Source organism: Rhinatrema bivittatum, chromosome 1 (genome assembly GCF_901001135.1).
Source record: "Rhinatrema bivittatum chromosome 1, aRhiBiv1.1, whole genome shotgun sequence".
In the NCBI taxonomy this organism is placed as follows: Eukaryota; Metazoa; Chordata; class Amphibia; order Gymnophiona; family Rhinatrematidae; genus Rhinatrema; species Rhinatrema bivittatum.
Window position 1 is genome coordinate 507378167 of NC_042615.1, and position 20311 is coordinate 507398477.

The window sequence follows — 20311 nt, forward strand, 5'->3', positions numbered from 1 at the left end:
GATCCGGGTAAGTCTCAAGTTAAATGGCCCCACGAAGCCATATCACTTTAGACCTGCTTCCAGCACATCTAAAGTTATGCAGCTAACAGGTCTGGATTCACCATTCTATCGCAGAATGGTGAATCCAGCAAAAACGGGGGGCGGGCCTATGAAAGCCAGCAGCCTTCGTACCACTGCGGTGTTTTCGCTACCGGCTTTCGCACCCAATAGCGCCACAGTGAAAGGTGGCGCTATTGGGTGCGCTATTGGCGACGATAAGGTTACTAACCTTATCGCCGCCAGCAAAGACATTGCGGAGCCTGCCCCCTCGCCACCCCGACTCCGCCCCTAACAAGCTATCGCACGCGAAAAGGGACTTTTCGCGTGCAATAGAGGCTTATCGCACACGATAAGCCTTAGAAAATGACCCCCTTAGCTGGATATACCCGATATTTGGCTAAGTTAGACAGTTATGGGACCCCTCTCCAGAATGCCCCCCAAACACCCCTTTTATATCTGGCTATATTATAGCCGGATAATAACATATTGTGCCATGATTTAGTCAGATAAGAGGCTCAATATGTTGTTTAAGCCATTTATATGGATAACTTGTAAATATCTACCCCTAAATGTTTAGGGAATTAAATAACTTGTATTTCTGTTGCTGACCTTCTTTCCCTCCTCTGCACATTTTTGGGGGATTTTTGCAACAGTTTGCATGGCTTTCCAGCTCAATTGGAACCAGCCTCTTGTGATTTAAGGTGCCACAGGCCTTCATTTGCGCCTATGTGCAAATTTTCCCCATTTTAGAGTTTCTTCCCCCATCTAGCCCAGTCATCCCAGTGTCGGTCTTTGGTCCATGGGGAATCACATAGAGCAGCTCCTTTCGAAACCTGTTGCACGTGCACCTCAAGACCTGCTACTACATGCTACTGTTATGTGAAGCTAGCACAACTTCTCTCTCCCCCCCTCCACCCCACCCAGCGACTATGAACACCGTTTCTGCAGCATCCTCATCCCTAGCTGGCCTCAGAAGCAGAAGCTGAGCTCAAAAATCAAATGCTGGGCTTTTAAAGAGGGATTTAGCAATACGGCAAAGTAATTTCTTTATTCAGAAAGCTAATGTGCATCTAAAATTTGTCCCAAAATTAAAAACACAAACCAGGTCTAGAAATTAACTAATCCCATTTATTTGACAGGAAATAGTACAACAGAAATGAGAAAAAGCATAACTAGTTATTTTTATTTTAAAAAAAAGCCTTGGCAGTACAGAGCACAGCAAATGCTGGAAAGCTGGTAGCTAAGCCCATCAAGACTCATAGGAGGCAAACTGCTGCCTTAGCATGTATCAAAAGCTGTTTATTTCTCTCATATATGCAAAAAAAAAAAAAAAAGTTTCAGATTTATTATAGGCCATCAAATACAAACTATCCACGTAAGCGTAACAGATCCTGAAATTGGGAATCAGGGAGGGAGGAAGTTTGTCCTCTCTCAGCTTTTGACCTTTTATGTTTCTAACAATATGGCTTCCAGGTTGGTGTGACTCTCCTCTCCTGCATTCTTGGGATCACCTCCTGGTGGTGTTACGATTTCCTCACTTGGGAGAACGAGCTGCTCAGATGCTGTGGTGGGAAAGAGGGGAGGGCACAGGTTAGTACCTTCCTGGCAGCAGAGCTGGATTTGAGAAATGCATGGCATCTACTTTCACTTTCTAAATGGGTTCAATACTACTGGGCACGGGGATTGGTCAGGTCACCATGCATCACAGTTCTGTAAGGTACAGATGGCACATCGTGAAGAAATGAGAGCATATGACTGCAGATAAGGACTACATCTAGTCTCAATCTAATATACTCTATCCAATGCCATAGACCCTATTTGATCTCTGGTTTTTTCTTCTCTTCTTTGCAACTAAGGATCTTATGTGCATATCCAAGACTGTCTTGAATTCCATTATCATTTTTTCTTTACACCTCCTCCCCCAAGAAACCAGTCCATGTAGCCACCACCCTTTCAGTGAAGAAATATATCTTGATGTTGCTCCTACTGTGATCTTTTGTTCCGAATCATTTTTTTCCTCTAAAAAAATAGTTTCCATCTTTTGCATTATGGACACCTTAAAGATATTTAAATGTCTTTATCATATCTCCTCTCTCCCTTTTCTCTCATCTTTTCTAGGGTTTAGGTCCTTACGTCTCATCTAGCTTTTGGCTTAGACCCTGCAGATATTGGTCGCTCTTCTCTGGACCTCCTCCAGCCCATTTATATGCTTTCTGAAATATGGCCTCCAGAACTGGGCACAATATTGTAGGTGAGATCTCACCAATGCTCTGTATAGAGGCATTATTGCAAGATTGTACAGTGTCTCTGTGTGTAGTGGTTTGCATGTCTGCCCCATCCCCCATAATTAAAAAAATGGCTTCGGCTAGGGGTCTCAAACATTTCGGGATGCTGATGGACTTTGGGGATGTAGTCTTTTAGTCAATGTGATCTTTCTAATTTATAGACAGGTGGGACATCATTTCTCGTGATGGTGTGTGGCAAAGAGATACAAGCACAGGAGACTGAATGGGAAGCTATGTGGAGGCTTTTTAGAATGTGTTGGTTTTGACTTGTTTCCACTTATTATGCCTCTCCCGTTGCAGCCTGACATCCTGATGCCTCTGGCCACCACATTATTACACTGGTTCATGACTATGAGATCATCAGACATGATCACTCCAAAGTCTCGCTCTCTTGGTCAGTGCACAGCAATCTCTCAACCCCCATTGTGTTTTCTGCATCTGAAAAATGCATGACTTTGTACTGAATCTTAGCTGCTAAGCATTTAACCATTCCTCAAACTTTCTTTTATCTTTCCTCAGTCTTTCTATTCTCTCAGAGGTATCCACTCTGTTACAGATCTTAATGCTATCTTTAAAAAAAACAACCCACAAACCTGTTCTACTACTCCATCTGCAATATGGCTCATAAAGATATCGTACAGACCTGGCCCCAAGACAGATTCCTGAAGTAGGGAACTTCAACAATGCTCAATGACATTACAATACTCACTCTCCTAGAATATAGCTAATGTCATATCTATCCTATGGCCTCAGCCATAGGTGACAGTGGAGAAAAGTTCCTGTAGTGCAGTGCTGCAGTGCATTCCTGCATCACAGATTACCACATGCAGTTATCCAAGGCATGGGGAGGCAGGTGGTGCAAGAGGAGTGTGCACTGACAACTTTCCCTATCAGTTTCCATCTTCAGCCACAGGGAGTGAAAGATGGCAGCAGCAGCCACAAAGCATGGGGATGGCCAAACAGGAGCTGGAAGAAGCAGTGGCTTGGCCCCAAAATTCTGCTCTCTCTGCCTCACCTCCACACTGCTCCCCCCCCCCCCCCCGCACATTCAATAATCTTCTGTTTAAACCGCACAGAGATCCCTACATACAGAGCTCCACATAGTTCAAACAAAAGAACACTGAACTGTGCAGGAGGGGGAGGAGCAGCATCACTGGCTGGAGGAGCTGCAGAGAGCTACATTGAGACCTGCTGCAGCTGGAACACATAATGGGAGGGGGAGGAGGAAAAGGAGGTGCAAATTCTGGGATATGGGGGGAGAATGAGATCCCAAGGAAAGGAGAAGGGGTGCCTGATGGATGAGGAGGGATAGAGGTTGGGGAAGCGAAGGGGGAGAAGAGGGGAAAGGGGAGGGTGTCTGATGGAAGAGAGGAGTGGTGATGGGGAAGAGGGGGAGAAGGGCGTGCTTGAAGGGGGAAGAGGGGAGAAAGTGGGTGCCTGATGGAGAGATGTGAGAGAAGGGAAAAGGGAATGGAGGGGTGCCTGATGAAGAAGAGGGAGTTCTTTATGAGAGAGAAGAAGAAAAAGGGGGTGCCTGATGGGGGGGGGGGGGGGGGCGAGATCCTTAATGAAAAAAGTGGGGAAAAGGTGTACTTGATGTGGAAGGGACAGTAGAGAGGGGAAAAGGAAAAGGAGAGATGCCTAATGGAGAAAATTGGAGGAATAGTGAAAGGGGATGACTGATCGGAGTGCAGCAAGAGAAACTGTAACAGTCTTCTAGTCATGGTGTTGCGTGTTGTGCATGGTTGAGGGTACACTTTTTAATTTGGTCATAGTTGCCAAATTGCCTGGCTACAGCTCTGAATGTAGTTGTAGAGGAGCCTGTCACGGCCATTTCTTCCCACCAAGCCTTTCTAACCAAAGTTTTCTGGCTGTGGCTCCTCCGTGCCCACTCACCTGCAGTGTCAGCCTCTTTGCTGCCTTTGTAGACCTCTGAATCCATATCTTCATCATTCATGGGAACGTTGTCCACATCATCATAACTCCTGCTGGGGGGGTCTGGCTCAATACGGCTCTCACCTGTGGGATGCACAGAAAGCTCTCCTATTATTGGGTACTCTCGGCACAGCACGCGCCATTCAAAGGATCATGAGACTGACACTGGCCAAATCAGAAGTTGTATGTCTGATCCTCTAATTTTCCTAAGTGCATATTGCAAACTAGGAGATAATATAACACAGGGATGTGACAGCTACCAAAACAACAGCAAATAAGCTTCTCATAAATGTTTGCATTAGGGTTAAAACAAGATAAAAATGAAGATACAGACTTAACAGATATCTCAGAAATCTGATGGACAGAGGATAACCAAAAGAATACTATGATATCAGGGTACAAATGATTTCAACAGGACCGGGCAAAGCAAATTGGTGGACGGGTGGCATTATATGTCTAGGATGACATAGAAACATAGAAATGACAGCAGAAAAGGACCAGTGGTCCATCCAGTCTGCCCAGTAAGCCTCCCATGGTAGTATCTGCCGCGCCATGCAGGTTACCCCCACGTATCAGTCAGTGCTGCTTGACGTGCTTTGCTTATGGACTTGTCCGTAGTAGCAGTCCTGTGTTTTTTCCCAATGTCTGTGCATCAGTATCCCAGACTGTAAAAAAGTCATGGCTTGTGTTAGTTGTCTCTGAATCTAAATTCCTTTTTCCCTCTACCCACCACCTCCCTCCGTCGAAGCAGAGAGAGAGATGCTGCAGTTGCATCAAAAGCATCAAGGCTTATTGGTTAAGGGTAGTAATCCCATGCCTTCTGTTAAGGGTAGTAACTACTGCTCTGTGCAGACCATAAAAGATGGGGCCCTCGGTTACTGTCTGAATCCAATTCCCCTTTCTCCCTACCGTTGAAGCAGAGTAGTGTTGGAGTTGGATCAAAATGATCAAGGATTATTGGTTAAAGGTTGGAACCGCTGCACCAACAAGACACCCCCATGCATGTTTTCTTCATTTCCTTTAGGACTTGGCCATAGAAGCAGTCCTGTGCTTTTTCCCTTAAGTCTTTCGTAACAGTATCCCAGACCATGGAAGTCAGGGCCCCCTATTGTCTTCTGAACCAAATTCCTCTTTTTTCTCCCTGCCATTTAAGCAGGGAGCAATGTTGCAGTTGCATTAAAAGCATCAAAGCATATTTGTTAAGGGTAGTAATCTCCATGCCGTCTGCTAGAGGTAGTAACCTCTGTACCAGCAAGTTACCATCCTGCACGCTTATCTTATTTCTATCCTCTAGCCTATAGAGATCCACAGTCTTTTATCCCATGCATCTTTGAATTCTTTGACTGTTTTTGTCTTCATCACCTTTTCCAGAAGGGGATTCCAGGCCTCCACCGCCCTCTCCATGAAGAAATATTTCCTGATGTTGGTTCTAAGTCAACCTCCCTGGAGTTTCATTTCTTTACCCCTAGTTCTATTGGATAGGTGTCAAGGATGCAGAAAACAAAATGTACTTTGGATATTTTGATAGAAATTCTATGTATGGTGGAAGAGTATAGCAGTGGAGATATGCTACCGCCTGCCTGGCCAAGATAAAGAAAGTCTATGAAATGCTAACAGATTAGAAAGGCAAATAAAATTGGTAACAGAATAATAATGGGAGATTTCAATTACCCCATTACTGACTGGGCAAATATCTCAAAAGATCATGCTTCTGGCATGGCTATGTAGTTAAGAGATTGTATGTGAGGAGAGCTCAGCAGGAATCTGCTCTATATCAGCTAATTCTAACATCTCAGGTGCAAACCTATCCATGAGAACAAGAGTTACATAGATAAAGCACATCTAAAGCTAAGAAGGACTAGCTATGCCTGGAGAAAGCTAAACTGTCTAACAAGATGGCATCAGAAGTGGGAAAATTGTTAGCTGTCCTAAAGGAAAAAAAATGGTAAAAGAAATCTAAAGGAACGTCTCAGCAGTTTTAAAAGACAGACTCAGTAAGCTGCAGTCCTCATTTGAGTTAAAATAGCAGACATTGATCAAAGGGTTGCAGTTGAAGAAATTACAGCTGAACAATATACTGTTCAGCTGGCTGCATTATAAAAAAAAGAAAATGCTTTATTAATGAAAAAAATTGAGGATCAAGAAATCCTTTGAAGAAGGAATAATATCCACATAATTGACTTAACAGAAAATATGAAAGATCAGGAACTAATTCAGCTAGTGCAGGTGTGGTTGCCTGCACTAGCTGAATTAGCGTTTTAGAGACTATAGGTGATATTGGCAGAACAGAGGCCCTTCGGCAACTCAGAAGCAAAGCTTGGGCAGGACCTAGTCCTTTTGAGGTGGGTGAAAACTAACCCAAGATACCCCTGGTCAAGAAACCGGGAACACTAAGTCTTCACAATGAAATGAAGCTGGTCTACTCTCCTCTTCCAGCTGTCGGGCGGTTAGTCTACTTTTATGGGGAGTGGACCAGAATCACAATGGACCAGTGAATCTTGGGAATGATAAAATGATGGCTACACATCAGAATTTACATGCCCAATGTGGGAAGTCTTCATCGTCTTCCCTTGCACTACTCTTGCCAAACAGATAGAGGTTCGTGACAAGGTGGACCGCTTGCGATAGCTAAGAGCAATGGTGCCGGTTCCCTAAGAAGAATGGGGAAAAGGTCAGTATTCCATTTATTTCATGGTCCTCAAAAAGGAAAGGGACATTCAGACCAATTTTGGATTTAAAGAAGGTCAATGCAGCCATCAAGGTACCACAGTTTCATATGGAGATGCTTCATTTGGACATAGTAGCAGTTTGCAAGGGAGACTTCCTGGCATCACTAGACCTCACAGAGGTGTACCTACATATACCAATCACTTTTGCGCCCTTCCTTTCAGTTTGGAGACAGTGCTGCATGTGTTCACCAAAGTGATGGTGGTGGTGGCAGTAGTTCTTCGGAAGGAAGGAGTGCTGGTACACCCATATCTGGGCAACTGACTCATTCTGGCAAAGTTGGCAGACCTCTGTCAGCTGGCGGTACAGTGGATTCTTGAGAAGTTGAGGGCTCTGGGCTCGGTGGTGAACCTAGTGAATAGCCATCTAATGCCATCCCAAGCCTTGGAGTAACTAGGTGCTCGATTCAACACCTGGCTTAGCAAGGTGTTTCTCATGGAGGACAGGATGGTGAAGCTGCAGAGTCAGGTTCACCACCTTTTGCTAATCAAGATGCCCAGTGTTTGGGATTATTTGCAAGTCCGGGGGTCTATGACATCGACACTAGATCTAGCTCCCTGGGCATTTATGCATATGTGGCTCCTTCAGAGAGCGCTCCCCTCCCATTGGATCCTGTTATCGGAGTTGCAAATTCCTCTTTCCCTCTTTGGGGAGGGGGCTTGGTTGGGTCCATCTGGAACAGGGAATGGAGTTGGAAATCTTGGATTGGGTGATAGGGTCTGCCGATGTCAGCATCTCCGATTGGAAGCGGTGTGTCAGGGCCAGACCGTGCAGAGTCAATGGTTAAAAGAGGAGGTATCGTGGTCTATCAATCTGTTAGAGATGACAGCAGTGGAGTTAGCCTTGTTTTCCTTTCTGCCACAGTTATAAGGTCGAGCAATGCGAGTTCTGTTGGACAATGCAACGAAAATGGCTTATATCAACCGACAGGGAAGGACGAAAAGTTGGATGTTTCTCAGGAAGCTCAGTTGTTGGTTCACCAGGCGAAGCAACACCTGGAAGCTCTGGCAACACCTTACATAGCCGGGATAGATGACATGCGGGTGGAATTTCTAGGCAGGCAAAAGTTGGACTCTGGAGAATTGGAGCTGTCAGAGGAAGTAATGCTTCTCATTCAGGCCAGATGAGGAACGCTTTTTGCATGCACTTTATGGCATCGAGACAAAAAACCAAGGTGGCGCACTTTTACAATCACAGGCAAGAACACTGAGAAGAAGGTATCAATGCTCTGGTGCTACTATGGATACCGGGGCTTCTTCTTTATGTCTTTCCCTCATGGCTATTGCTAGGCAGGGTGCTATGGTGCATAGAGAAACACCCGGGCAAAGTGATTCTTATGGCTTCGGAATGGCCATGTCAGCCGAGGTTCACAGATCTAGTAAATTTGGTGGTAGATGTTCCGTTAAGGTTCGGCCACCTTCCGAGATAGTTGTGCCAGGGTCCCATTTTTGCAGATCAGGTGGATCGTTTCTGTCTTGCAGCTTCATTTTCAGGAGGAACTGCTTGAGATAGAAGGGGTATTCTGAAGATGTCATTGCCACCTTACTGCAGGCCAGACAGCCATCCACATCCTTAGCTTATTTTAGGCTGTGGAGGATTTTTGAAGCTTGGTGTGTTGAACAGGGTATGCAGTCTACTGGGACTACAATTTCCCATACCTTGATCTTTTTACAAAATGGTCTAGTGAAGGATCTAGCCTATAATTTCGGGTACAGGTGGCGGCTTTAGGCTGTTTTCGGGGTAAGGTGCAAGGAGTGTCCCTAGCCTCACATCTGGCAGTGATTCATTTTCAAGAAGCAAAACACTTGAGGCCCCCAATGTGGAACGTGTCCCCTCATAGAATCTTAATTTGGTGATGAAGGTTGTTTGAGGCTCCGTTCGAGTTACTGCAAACGATTCTAAAGGATTTAACCTTGAAAGTGGAGGGGGGAGGGCTATGTTTCAACCTTTTATTAACAGCAATAAACATTTACAAACAGATCCTCCCAGTAAAGTTTTTCTTATGTACCTGGAAGGTAGTCGCAAAATTACTTTTAACAATTATTCAAGAATAACCCTGTCCCCCATCCTCTCCCACAAAGATATCAATAAATTTGTCATTCAGCAATTAGTACATCCTGTCCTCTCCAGTTAAAAGGATACCTGAAAAGCATTTTTACACTTGAAATTAAAACTGTAATCCCAGAGCATATGACCCCCAGCTTCCCCCTCCCATAACCCCTACCCGGAACAATGAAATCCTCTGAAACACCCGAGAGATTCCCTTCAGTTATTCTCAGAATATCAGATTAAGGGCCACTATTTAAAACCAGACTTCTGGCCTTAAGCGACAGGGGCCTGGATTTATCAAAATGCGATAAGTATTGCATGCGATAGCAAAAGGGGTGTGTTTTATGCAAATAGACAGTTTATTGCAATAATACCTATGTGAAGAGCTAAGTTAGCACAAATTGTGATAACATTTTCACACTTTGTGATACATGCTAGATGTGTTATATTTCCTGCATACAACCACGTTGAATGTCAAAGTGGCCCCCAACCCCCTACACTAATACCTAAACCTCACCTCGAGTTACTAGGTGGGCCTCCCATAGGGATAGAAATACCTATCTAGGGAGAAGACATTATAGCTAGTCTCTGTCTCCAAACTGGTATGCATCATAAATGATCCTCAGGGTTTGGATATACTTCTCCTTTAACAGATTTTTCCATTTGCATCATGTCATGCAACAGGTTTTGCCATTGCCAAAAAGGCTTATTCTCTCCTCTCCAATTTAGAGAGATAGTTCTTTTTCCTATAACACAGGTTTTTTGGGGTAACAGTCTATCCCCCAGAGACTTGAAAAGAAAAAGGAGAAATTGTTCAAACAACAAAGCTTCCAGGGTATTCGGGATATCATAGCCTACAACTGCTGATACATAAGTTGATATATCCATCCACAAAAGTTGGATCTGTAAGCAGATCCAAAAAGTATGCGAAAGCATACCTTCCTCAACACCACAATGCATACACCGATCTGTGGTAGTAATCCTTACCTTAAATGCCAATGCTTGAGAAATGTATGCTCTCCTCAAAAATGTATATTGTAACTCCCTAATATACACATTGGAGCAGAGTTCCTTAATATGTTTGAAAAAATCTCACAGTTGCTTCCAAAATTATAAATCCACTTTCTTCCTTCCATCTTCTTCCTTCAGCAAAATCCCAAAACCAAATCTGGGCTCCAGTTTGTTTAACCCTTTATGGATCCTGGAGAATGACAGCTTCCTCACTAATTCCGGTTTAAAAAGATCATCCAAGGAATCCAAAAAAGCAAAATCCAAGTACCCACCCAGTAGTGAGGAAATATAATGTTTCAGTTGAACATAAGAAAAGATTTGTGTCGTTTAGTGCATATTGTTGCTTCAGATCTTGAAATTACATAACTGTGTGCTCACCACCCATGACATGCTGCTCTTGAGTTATACTACTAGCCTGCCATCTCTGAAAATCAAAAGTATAACTATCAGGAGGAAAATCCAAATTTCCCTGTATAGGTAAAAATTGAGAGTAAAGAGGGGATCTCTTAAATATCTTTACTAAAGAGGACCAAGCCCACTTTAGAGGGGGATATCAATAAAGACTTAGACCATTCTCTTGGAAGTTTCCATAAGGTGCATGTAGGACATATCACAAATCTCAGGGACTTGTTAGTGCCCTCTCCCCCATCAAATTAACAAATGGATTTATCATACAGCCAGTCCTGAAGAAGTCACAAAAGACATGCCAGAGTGTAGAATTCCATGTCCAGTAACCCCAGACCTCCATCAACCCAGTCCTTCTTCACACATAATAGAGAGATGCAAGCCTTCTTGCCTCTCCAAATAAAGGCTAATAACAAACGATCCAAAGCCCTCAAGTCTCTTGTAAGTAAACGAAGTGGAAGGTTTTGAAGGATATAGAGCCATTTAGGGAATACCACCATTTGGTAAAGATTAATCCTCCATACCAATGACAAAGGTAGATTTTGCCAAACCTGAAAATTTTGCTTAGTATGGGCCAAGAGGTGAGACACATTAAGCTCATACAGCTTTTCTAAATTAGGAGAGATTTTCAAGCCTAAATACCAAATAGGTCCTGTCATCCATTTTAATGGAAATCGTCCATATCACAGCACATGCACTGAGTCTGGAAAGGCAAATGTTTCTGATTTATCTATATTCAGGCGTAAACCTGAAAGTGGTTTTTTTTTTGGTGACGATTTGTTCGGCCAGAAGAATTTCAGAGCTTCAAGTATTGTCTTGTAGAGATCTCTTTCTTCAGTTTATGGAGAATGGGGTGACCTTGTGAACGGTACCTTCATTTCTGCCGAAAGTTGTTTCGGCCTTTCATCTTAGTCAAACAGTGGAACTTTCTGCCTTTCCGAATTTGGATTAGTCTGTGCCGCATGCGAAGAAACTTTGCGTGTTGGATGTGCGGCAGGGTGGTTAAGGTATCTCTAGGTGATTAATAATTTCTGGCAATCAGATCATATTTTTGTGCTTTGGAATGTGCCAAGAAAGAGGTGCAGGGCATCCAAGGCTACTATTGCAAGATAGCTGAAGGACGCGATTAGCTTGGTAAATATTTATAAAGACCATCCGGTGTCAGAGGGTCTAAGGGCTCACTTGACTTGGTCGCAGGCAACCTCATAGGCCAAGTGTCAGCTGGTTTTTTCACAATATATATGTTGGGCAGCTACTTGGAAGTTGTTACACACTTTCTCCAGACATTATCAGCTGGATGTCCGGGATCTGGACTCTGAGAGGGCTTGGAGAGAGTGTATTGCGAATAGGGCTATCACATTCCTGCCCAATATAATGGAGTTTGGGTACATCCCAGGAGTCTCGACTGATCTAGGGGATGAACAGGAAAGGAAAACTGGTTCTTATCTGCTAATTTTTATTCCTGGAATATCACAGATCAGTCCAGAGCTCGCCTGTTCATTAAAGCCTGTTTGTCATGGCAGTTTGTTTGGTTGCATGAGCTACTGCTTAATGTTGTTGGAACGAGTTATCCATAGAGGCTTTGCCTCCCTTCTGCTCGTTGAGAGGGGTTGAGAGTCTCAGTTATTGCTATGGTTGTTCTAATCTTGGCTTGGGTACAGGTCATACTGAGGGTTCAGCAGGTGACACTCTAGGTTAAGTAGCAGTGTCAGTATATCTTTTCTTTGTCTCTATCTGCTGGCAGGGAGACAAAAGCCCAGGAGCCTGGACTGATCTGTAGTAATCCAGGAATAAAAATTAGCAGGTAAGAACCAATTTTCCTTTATGCTAATAAATGTGATAATATTCTGGCTATTTCAATACCTTTTTGACTAGCAGTAATAAGTGATAACTATAAGTTTTGTAGATCATTTATGAAGAATATCATCAATGAGTTGCAAAGATTTCAAACATGCTATAAATTATCATCTTGAACTCTATGAACTGCAGTCTAGTTATTAGTCTACATTGAGGTGTCTGGATGTTTTGCGCTTAATCTGAAATTTTTTAATTTTCACTTCTGAATTATGCTTTAACTTTGCTATATTTTGCTTTTTTTGGTTTCCTTTTTATTTTTGATTGTTGCAAGCTCACAGCATATGGAGAAGCAATCTAAATGATACTTAGTGCTATTGAGAGATTTTTTATTTTCATCTTATTTTACCTACTGGAATACTCTGTAGATGTGAGGGAGTTAGTGGTGAAGAGCATTATAAGAGTACAAAATTGCTCAATGTTTATGATTTTTGTTTCTTGTCCATTTTTCACTTTGCTCAATGAGTATGTCATCTTGAAGATAATTATGGCATTTTGCAATCTGTAGTGCTTTATTTATACTAACACTTTATGGATAATTTCACACTGATACATAAGCTTTGAACAGCAATAACTCAATAATCCATAAGAATCAGAAATTGTTCTGGTAAATGCCATGGGGGCAGTTAGAATTATTATGTAAGTTGGAGGGACGGTGCTGGAGCGTGCGCCGTCCCCCCTGACACCACTCTGAGCCTGGATCTCCGAGTAGGCCAGCTCATCCCAGCCAGATGGAGGAGCTCTCCACGCTGCCGGCAACGGCAGGAATCTCCCTGGGTTCCTACAGGGTGAGGCAATGCCAGAGCAATGGAGGAAAATCTTGGAGAATAATGTGGGTCTCCGGAGAGAACCACAAGCATTTTCAGCCATAGTTTCTGAACTGGGAATGGCTTCCATGCAAGAGGAACAACGACTGGTGACTTTTATATCAGCACAAGGTTTGGGAGTGAGTCCAGGAACGAAGGTGGAAGCGGAAGGGGTACAAATAGAGGCTGGGACTTTGAAGCAAATGGTTAATCCTCAGAAGATATCTTTAGAAGGGATTTGGTCAGTGTTAAAATCCAGAGTCTTCTATAACCTTCTTAACACAAACAACTATAGAAACAAAAAATCAGACTGTGATAAATGCTAACCTGATGCTACTTTTAAAGATAAAGTGGAAAAGCTGGAAAAAAAGGTTTCTGATATGGACAAAATTCAATTGAAGCTGATTCAGTCTGATTTATCATGTAACAGGAGAATAGAGACTGTTGAGAATGCTCTGAGGTCTCACAATCTCAGGGTTTTACCTTTTCTTGTTAGTAATCTGATTTCACCTTTGGAGTTAATTAAGCAATATACTCTGCAAATTTTGAAAATTCCTTCGCAAGCAATGCCACCAATTACTAAGGCTTATTACCTCCAACAGGCAGGATTGGGGGAAGGAGAAATGGATAGACAGACTTCAACGTTGGATATTTCTCAGATTTTAGAGTTGTCGCAAGAAATGGAAATTACTCATAGAAGAACACTTCTGATATTGTTTGCATTTCTGTCTGACCGTAATAATGTACTGAAATTATTTCTTGTAAATCACCAAATTCCCTTTTATGGCCGGCAGATTTGGATGTATCCGAATGTAATTGAAACAACATAAATGCATAGAAAAAGTTTCCTTGCCATGCGTACTGAAGTACTCCAACTGGGAGCTAGATTCGTTATAAGATCTCCATGCAAATATTGTACAAGATATTTAAATAATAATTATGTATTCTTTGAACCTGAACAGCTCAAAGCCTTCCTCATTGTGCATCCCCATGTAAGTTCCACCGGGATATCGGCATAGATATAAGTTCGGCTACTCGGCGTAACCATCTTATATTATTTAAATATGAGATTTCTTTTCTAAAGGCTTCTATTTTCTGCCCCCTCTATTTTCTTATAATTCTAGTACAACTTTTCCAATACAAGTGTATTCTTGTGTAAAATTGTAAAAACTTTTGAAAATAAACAATTAAAAAAAAAAGAATTATTATGTAAGTCATTTTGTTTCTGTAGTTGCCTTATGATTAGCCATTTTTGAAGGCTTTGCTACTTGGATTCATAGATTGCAATAAATATACACCAGAGGCAATTAATATGATTTCCTTTATGAGAGCTACAGAGATGTGTAGATGAGCAGTTGGCATAGACCCCACAGGGTGCATTTTTGACTGTTGGGAGAAAATGACTTATTGAGGCTGCAGACCCTTGGAGCAATTGGATTTTGTCGTTTTTCATATGTGTAGTGTCTTTGGTCTAACCTGTTGGGTGAATGTGATGAGACTGATTTTAAAGCAATTATATGGCACGTAGATGTATTTGAAAAGGAAGAGTTTATAATCCCTTTTAAATCTGGTGCACCTGTTTTATGTTGCATTGCAAGATTTGTGGGAAAAATTGAGGTTTGAGATGTCTAAGCTGGGGGATATCTCACCTGGAAATTGTGTGGCTGGCCTGCTTGTTTCAGGTTAAAAAGCTGTGATTTTGTATAATACATTTTTTCTTTTCTGCACTTCAAAGCAGATTACATTCAGGTACTATGGGTATTTCCCTGTTCTCACACTCTAAGTTTGTACCTGAGGAAATGGAGGGTAAAGTGACTTGCCCAAGGTCACAATGATTGGCAGTGGAACTCTGGTTTCCCTGATTTACAGCCTGCTGCTCTAACCACTAGGCTACTCCTCCACACAGAAATGTCTGAAATGGTGAAATTACTTCTTACTTGATAATTTCCGTTCCTCTAAGGCAGGCAGGCCAATCCACATCAATGAGTTATGCACTCCTACCAACATATGAAGACTGAGACAACTGGTCACTGATATCACTGACATATAGCCCTGCCTCAACATCAACCTGCCAGTATTTCTAGAAAAGCAAACTTTGGACAACCAATTACACTTGAACTATGACTATTAACAACCAACAACTCATTACTTCCAGCCAACTCAGAAGTTCTGAAGTCAGTAAAAAAAATATTAACTACACTTACCAGTCCTTCAAACTGCATCGTCCCTGAAAGAAAGGACAAACTGAAAATAAAAACACAAGTAGGCAGCCCAGGGCAGGACTGTGGATTGGCCTGCCTTCCTTATCAGGTAAGAAGTAAGTTCACTTTCCCTTGCACTCAGGCAAGCCAAGCCACACTGGTGGGATGTACCAAAGTTACTCCTAAAATGGTTGGGAGGCTGCCTATACTCCCATCAACACTGCCTTTGCGAAGGTCATATCCTCTTGAACTTTAACATCAAAGTAGTAATGCTTGGAGAAAGTATGTAAGGGGGACCACGTTGCAGCCCGGCAAATCTCAGGAGACAACAATTGAATTTCCAGCCATGAGACTGCTTGCGCGTTATTAGAATGCAACCTAACATGCCCAGGTAATGGTACTACTGCATCCACATAGACTGCTGTGATAACCTCTTTAGCCCAATGGGCCACTGTAGCCCGTGATGCCAGTTCTCCTTGTCCTCTTTCATCATGGAGAAAAAACAGCTGAACAGTCTTCCGCAAGGAGCAGGGACCCTCAGGGACCGTAATAGATGTCAGTTCACATCTAAGGCATGTAACGACAGGTATTCCTACTCATTTCTGCCCTGTCCAGCACCAGCAGGGTAATAGACTGATTCAAATGGAACTCCGACACCACCGTCGGCATAAAGAAAGGTACAGTCCTAAACTGCACCGCCCCCGGAGTTATCTGCAAAATAGGCTCATGGCAAGAAAGAACTTGCAGCTCAAAAATGCACCTTGCCAACAGGTAGGAACTAGAAAAAACATTTGCATGGTAAGCAGTTGCAAGGGGAGATCATGCAGCAGCCAAAAGGTGGGACCCTCCAAAAATCTCAATACCAGGTTGAGGTTCCAAAGTGGCACAGGCTGATGCAAAGGAGGATGTAGATGTTTGACTTCCTTCAAAAATTGAGAATCATCTAGATGGGAGGACAAAGGTCTACCATTAATACGATCTTTATAACATGCCAGTGCTGCAACCTGAACCTTCAAGGTGTTTAAGGCCAGACCCTTAATTAATCCTTCCTGCAGAAACACCAGAATTAGTGGAATTTCCACTCTGACAATCTCTCATGCTACACCAACTTTCGAACACTCTTCAAATCCTGGTATAAGCCAGAGATGTAGAAAGCTTCCTAGCTCAGAGTTGTGTGGACACCACTGCCAGAAAATAACCATGCCTCAGCAGTCAAGCCCTCTTAAGGGCCAAACCATAAGACAGAATTGTGCAGGATTGGCCCCTGTCATAGAAGATCCTTCTTGACTGGCAGCCTCATAGTACTGTCTATCAGTAAACTTTGGAGTACACATACCATGATCTCTGTGGCCCATCCAGGGTCATCAGAAGTACAGTTTTGGGATGACTCACAATCCTCTGTATTATCCTGCCGATCATCGGCTAAGGAGGGAATACAAACAGCATCTCGCTTCCAATGTCCATGGGTCCTTTCTGCGACTGTAGAACCATTGCACCTTGACGTTGTTGCAATTTGCCATCAGATCCAGATATAGCAGACCCCATCGAGAGACTATGAGTTGAAAGGCGCTGTCTGCCAGCTCCCACTCTCTTGGGTCTAAGGCATGTTTGCTGAGAAAGTGGCCCTCACATTGTCTGTCCCATCAACATGAGAGGCTATCATCTGTAGATGTTACTCTGCACATTCCATTAGAGCAGTGGTTCTCAACCTTTTCCCCATCGTGACACACCTGACAGACCACGCTCACATGTGTGACATACTGCTCATTACAATTCATAGCGGAAATAAAAAATAAAAGGCCCAGTATTATTTTTATTGTTAAGAATGACACAAGGGAAAGATACGTATTCTGTCTGAACAGAAATTGCATAAATAGTAAACATCCCACACCAAAACAGCACCAATTTCCAGTACTTAAACAGGCAACACTGAGAATATTACACCAGGCCTTAAGACACCAATTTACCTCCTGTTAGGAAAATGGAACAAGCCAGGCAACTATAGAACCCTACACAGAAACTACACACCAGAAGAAAACCTCATGTGAATCACATGTGCTGACCCTCACCTAACAAAGAATAAAGAGACCAAAACGCATAACTAGAAGCATGCAGACAAAACTGAATTGGAAACCGCAACAAGCCAGAGTCTCTGTATGCAGTGTAACAAAGGAAAAAAAAAGAAACATTACCAGTCCTTATAAAATAAATCAAGAAATATAAAATCAATAGCAGCAAAACCATACTAACAAAAAGAACAGATTATTTCAAAACAGCTGATGAATGGAATATATCCAATAATTAAAAACTCTTATAAAATATTTCTAGATACCAATAAAATATTTCAAAATGATTCCAATAATGAAAAATAATAAGGATTCAAAAAATGGTTTGCTCTGCATACCTGGGAACGTTTGATATCCAGGTGCCCTGAGATTGTTTTGAATTAGCAGGAGGAGGGATGGTTTGCTTGCAACTTTCTCCTCTCTCTCTCACACTGGTTCTCAATCGCTCACATATACACATGCTTTTTCTCTCTCATTTATATAGGCTCTTAATTACACATTTACACACATACTGTCTCTGTCTTTTCACGCTTACACACACAGGCTTTCAATCACACACATACATGCTGTCTTTTTCTCTCACACACAGACTCTCATTGACATGCTTACACACATGCTTTCTCTCTTTCTCTCATTTACACACAGGCTCTCAATCACATACTCACATGCTCCCTCACCTAAACCAGCTCTCAATCACACACAGACACACAAGTTACGCCTCTCTCTTACTTATACACACAGGCTCTTAATCATACATACACATGATCTCTCTCACACACAAAGAATCTCAATCACACACACATACTCTTTCACACAAACAGGTTTTCAATCACAAATACATTACACTTACATTCATGCTATCTCCCCAACACAGGTTCTCAATCACACACATATTCTCTTTCACATATACAGGCTCTCAATCATTCACAAACATGCTGTCTCACTCACACACACACACACACAGAGATCTCAAACACATATGCTTGCTCATTCACTCACTCCCTTCCCCCCCCCCCCCAAACTAGCGGCAGCAGCAACCTCCTCCATAGAAACATAGAAACATAGAAATGACGGCAGAAATGCTGGTGCCCTTTTCAGATCCAGGATGGGTCTTCCTTCTTGGATATGACAAAATAGATAGGATATCGCCCCTTATTTTCCTGCAGTTTGGGAAAATTTGGTTTCTTCGGCTGAAAGGACTGAAATCTTCTGAAGGAATGAGATTTCTGATTTGTCGATCCACAGTTATGGCAAAAACAATGGGAATCCCTGGAGTGGCCTCTTGCCCCAAAAGAGCGCAAAGCTGCTCTCTTGTCCAGCATCTTGGAATCTACCCATCGATTTGCCATCTTCTGCAATTCATTTCCGAACAAGAAAGAATCCTTAAAGGATAACTTGGTCAATTTTGATTTAGAAATCGTATCTGGTTACCAGTTCCTCAGCCACAGAAGGTATCTTGCCGCTATAACAGAAGCTATTCCTCTAGCAGCCATACGCACCAAGTCACAGCCCGCATTACCTATAAGTGTGGCTCCTGTTTCTAATGCAAGCTTGCTATCGCTTCCCTCTCCTGGGTGAGACACAAGCCTGCTCTACCCACTATACAGCAGCAAGAAGCTATTTGCAAATTCATTGCCATTGCCTAAGATACCTGCTTGAGGTTAGCCTTAATCATTCTATCCTGGGCATCCATCAGAGCTTCTTCTCCTTCGACCAGGATGGTGGTCGCTTGGTGACAGTCTACACCAGGGCATCAACAATCGGGAATCGTAACTGCTCTCTTGCTTCAGGATCTAGGGGATACAGGCTCACCAATGATCACCCCCCCTTTAAAATTTGCTTTTGGGGTATTCCACGCAAGGTCAATCAACTCCTAGACTGGTTCCAGGAGTGGAAAAAAGCTGGACGCCTTACATAAGGTGACCAGGATGGGAGCCTTCTTCTGCACACCCATAGGTCCACTCCCGAATATTCCAAGCATTTTCAGGGTCTGAACCAATAAACCCGACAACTTGTCCCTGTGGAAGAAATGGAGCAGAGTCCTATGTGGCTTCAAGTCAGGTGGGATTTACCTTCCTCCAAAAGGAAATTGGTTATTACCTGCAGGATTTTGTGGCTCATTTCAAACAGACTTTTGATGAACCAGCCCGTGTGACTACTGCTACCACGGAGATCCTGCAGCTAAGACAAGGGTCCCGTTCTCTGGCGGACTACGCCATAGAATTCCGCACCTTGGCTATGGAACTCGGGTGGCAGGATGACTGCTTGCGAGGTATTTTCCTGGAGGGACTCGCAGGTCATATTAAGGACAAATTGATGGCCCGGGATGTTCCGTCCACCCTGAACGAGGTAATAGATTTGGCAGGGAAGATTGACCGACGTCTGCAACAACGGGCTAAGGAGGGCCAAGTTCTTCGTCGGCCGGTTTCGCTGGCACCCTCCTTCTCTCGATCTCTAACCGCACCTCACAAGATACAGTCGGCTGCTAGCAACTCCTCAGAAGAGCCCATGCAGCTCGGCCGGACGCCTTTGACCGAGGAAGAAAAGAGGCGACGCCGCACCCAGGGGCTCTGCTTGTATTGCGGTACCAAGGGCCATTTCTTGGCTCAATGTCCTGAGAGACCGGGAAATGGTCGAGTCTAGGGAGAAAGGAGGAGATTCCCCTAGGCTGTATTAATGCTGCTCCTCAATGTACGGTTCCTATCACCTTAGAGTACTCCGGACTCTAGCCTTTATTGATTCCGGAGCCGGTGGGAATTTTATCCTGGAGGAACTAGTACGTCAACTGGGACTTCCTACGAAGCGCCGAGTCCCTCCGTTACGAGTCACGTCCATCCGGAGAACCCCTCTACCTGGTTACATTTCCGAAACCACATTGCCACTCACCTTGCGAACTGGCACACTTCATACCGAAACAATCTCTTTCTTGCTAC

The 20311-nt window shown here is 43.3% G+C and overlaps 1 protein-coding gene across 2 annotated transcripts in view; it reads right to left on the minus strand.

Moving 5' to 3' along the window:
• Positions 1-1171: 1171 nt before the first annotated feature.
• LOC115096433 (deleted in malignant brain tumors 1 protein-like) overlaps positions 1172-20311 on the minus strand; it is a 102024-nt gene continuing 82884 nt past the window's right edge. For both annotated transcript variants that reach the window (XM_029611037.1, XM_029611030.1), the window contains 2 exons: positions 4221-4343; positions 1172-1601 (listed from right to left, as the gene is read on the minus strand). In XM_029611037.1, the coding sequence (XP_029466897.1) occupies positions 1486-1601; positions 4221-4343 (239 nt within the window). In that variant the 3' untranslated portion in view covers positions 1172-1485. The remainder of the gene's footprint in view (positions 1602-4220; positions 4344-20311) is intronic.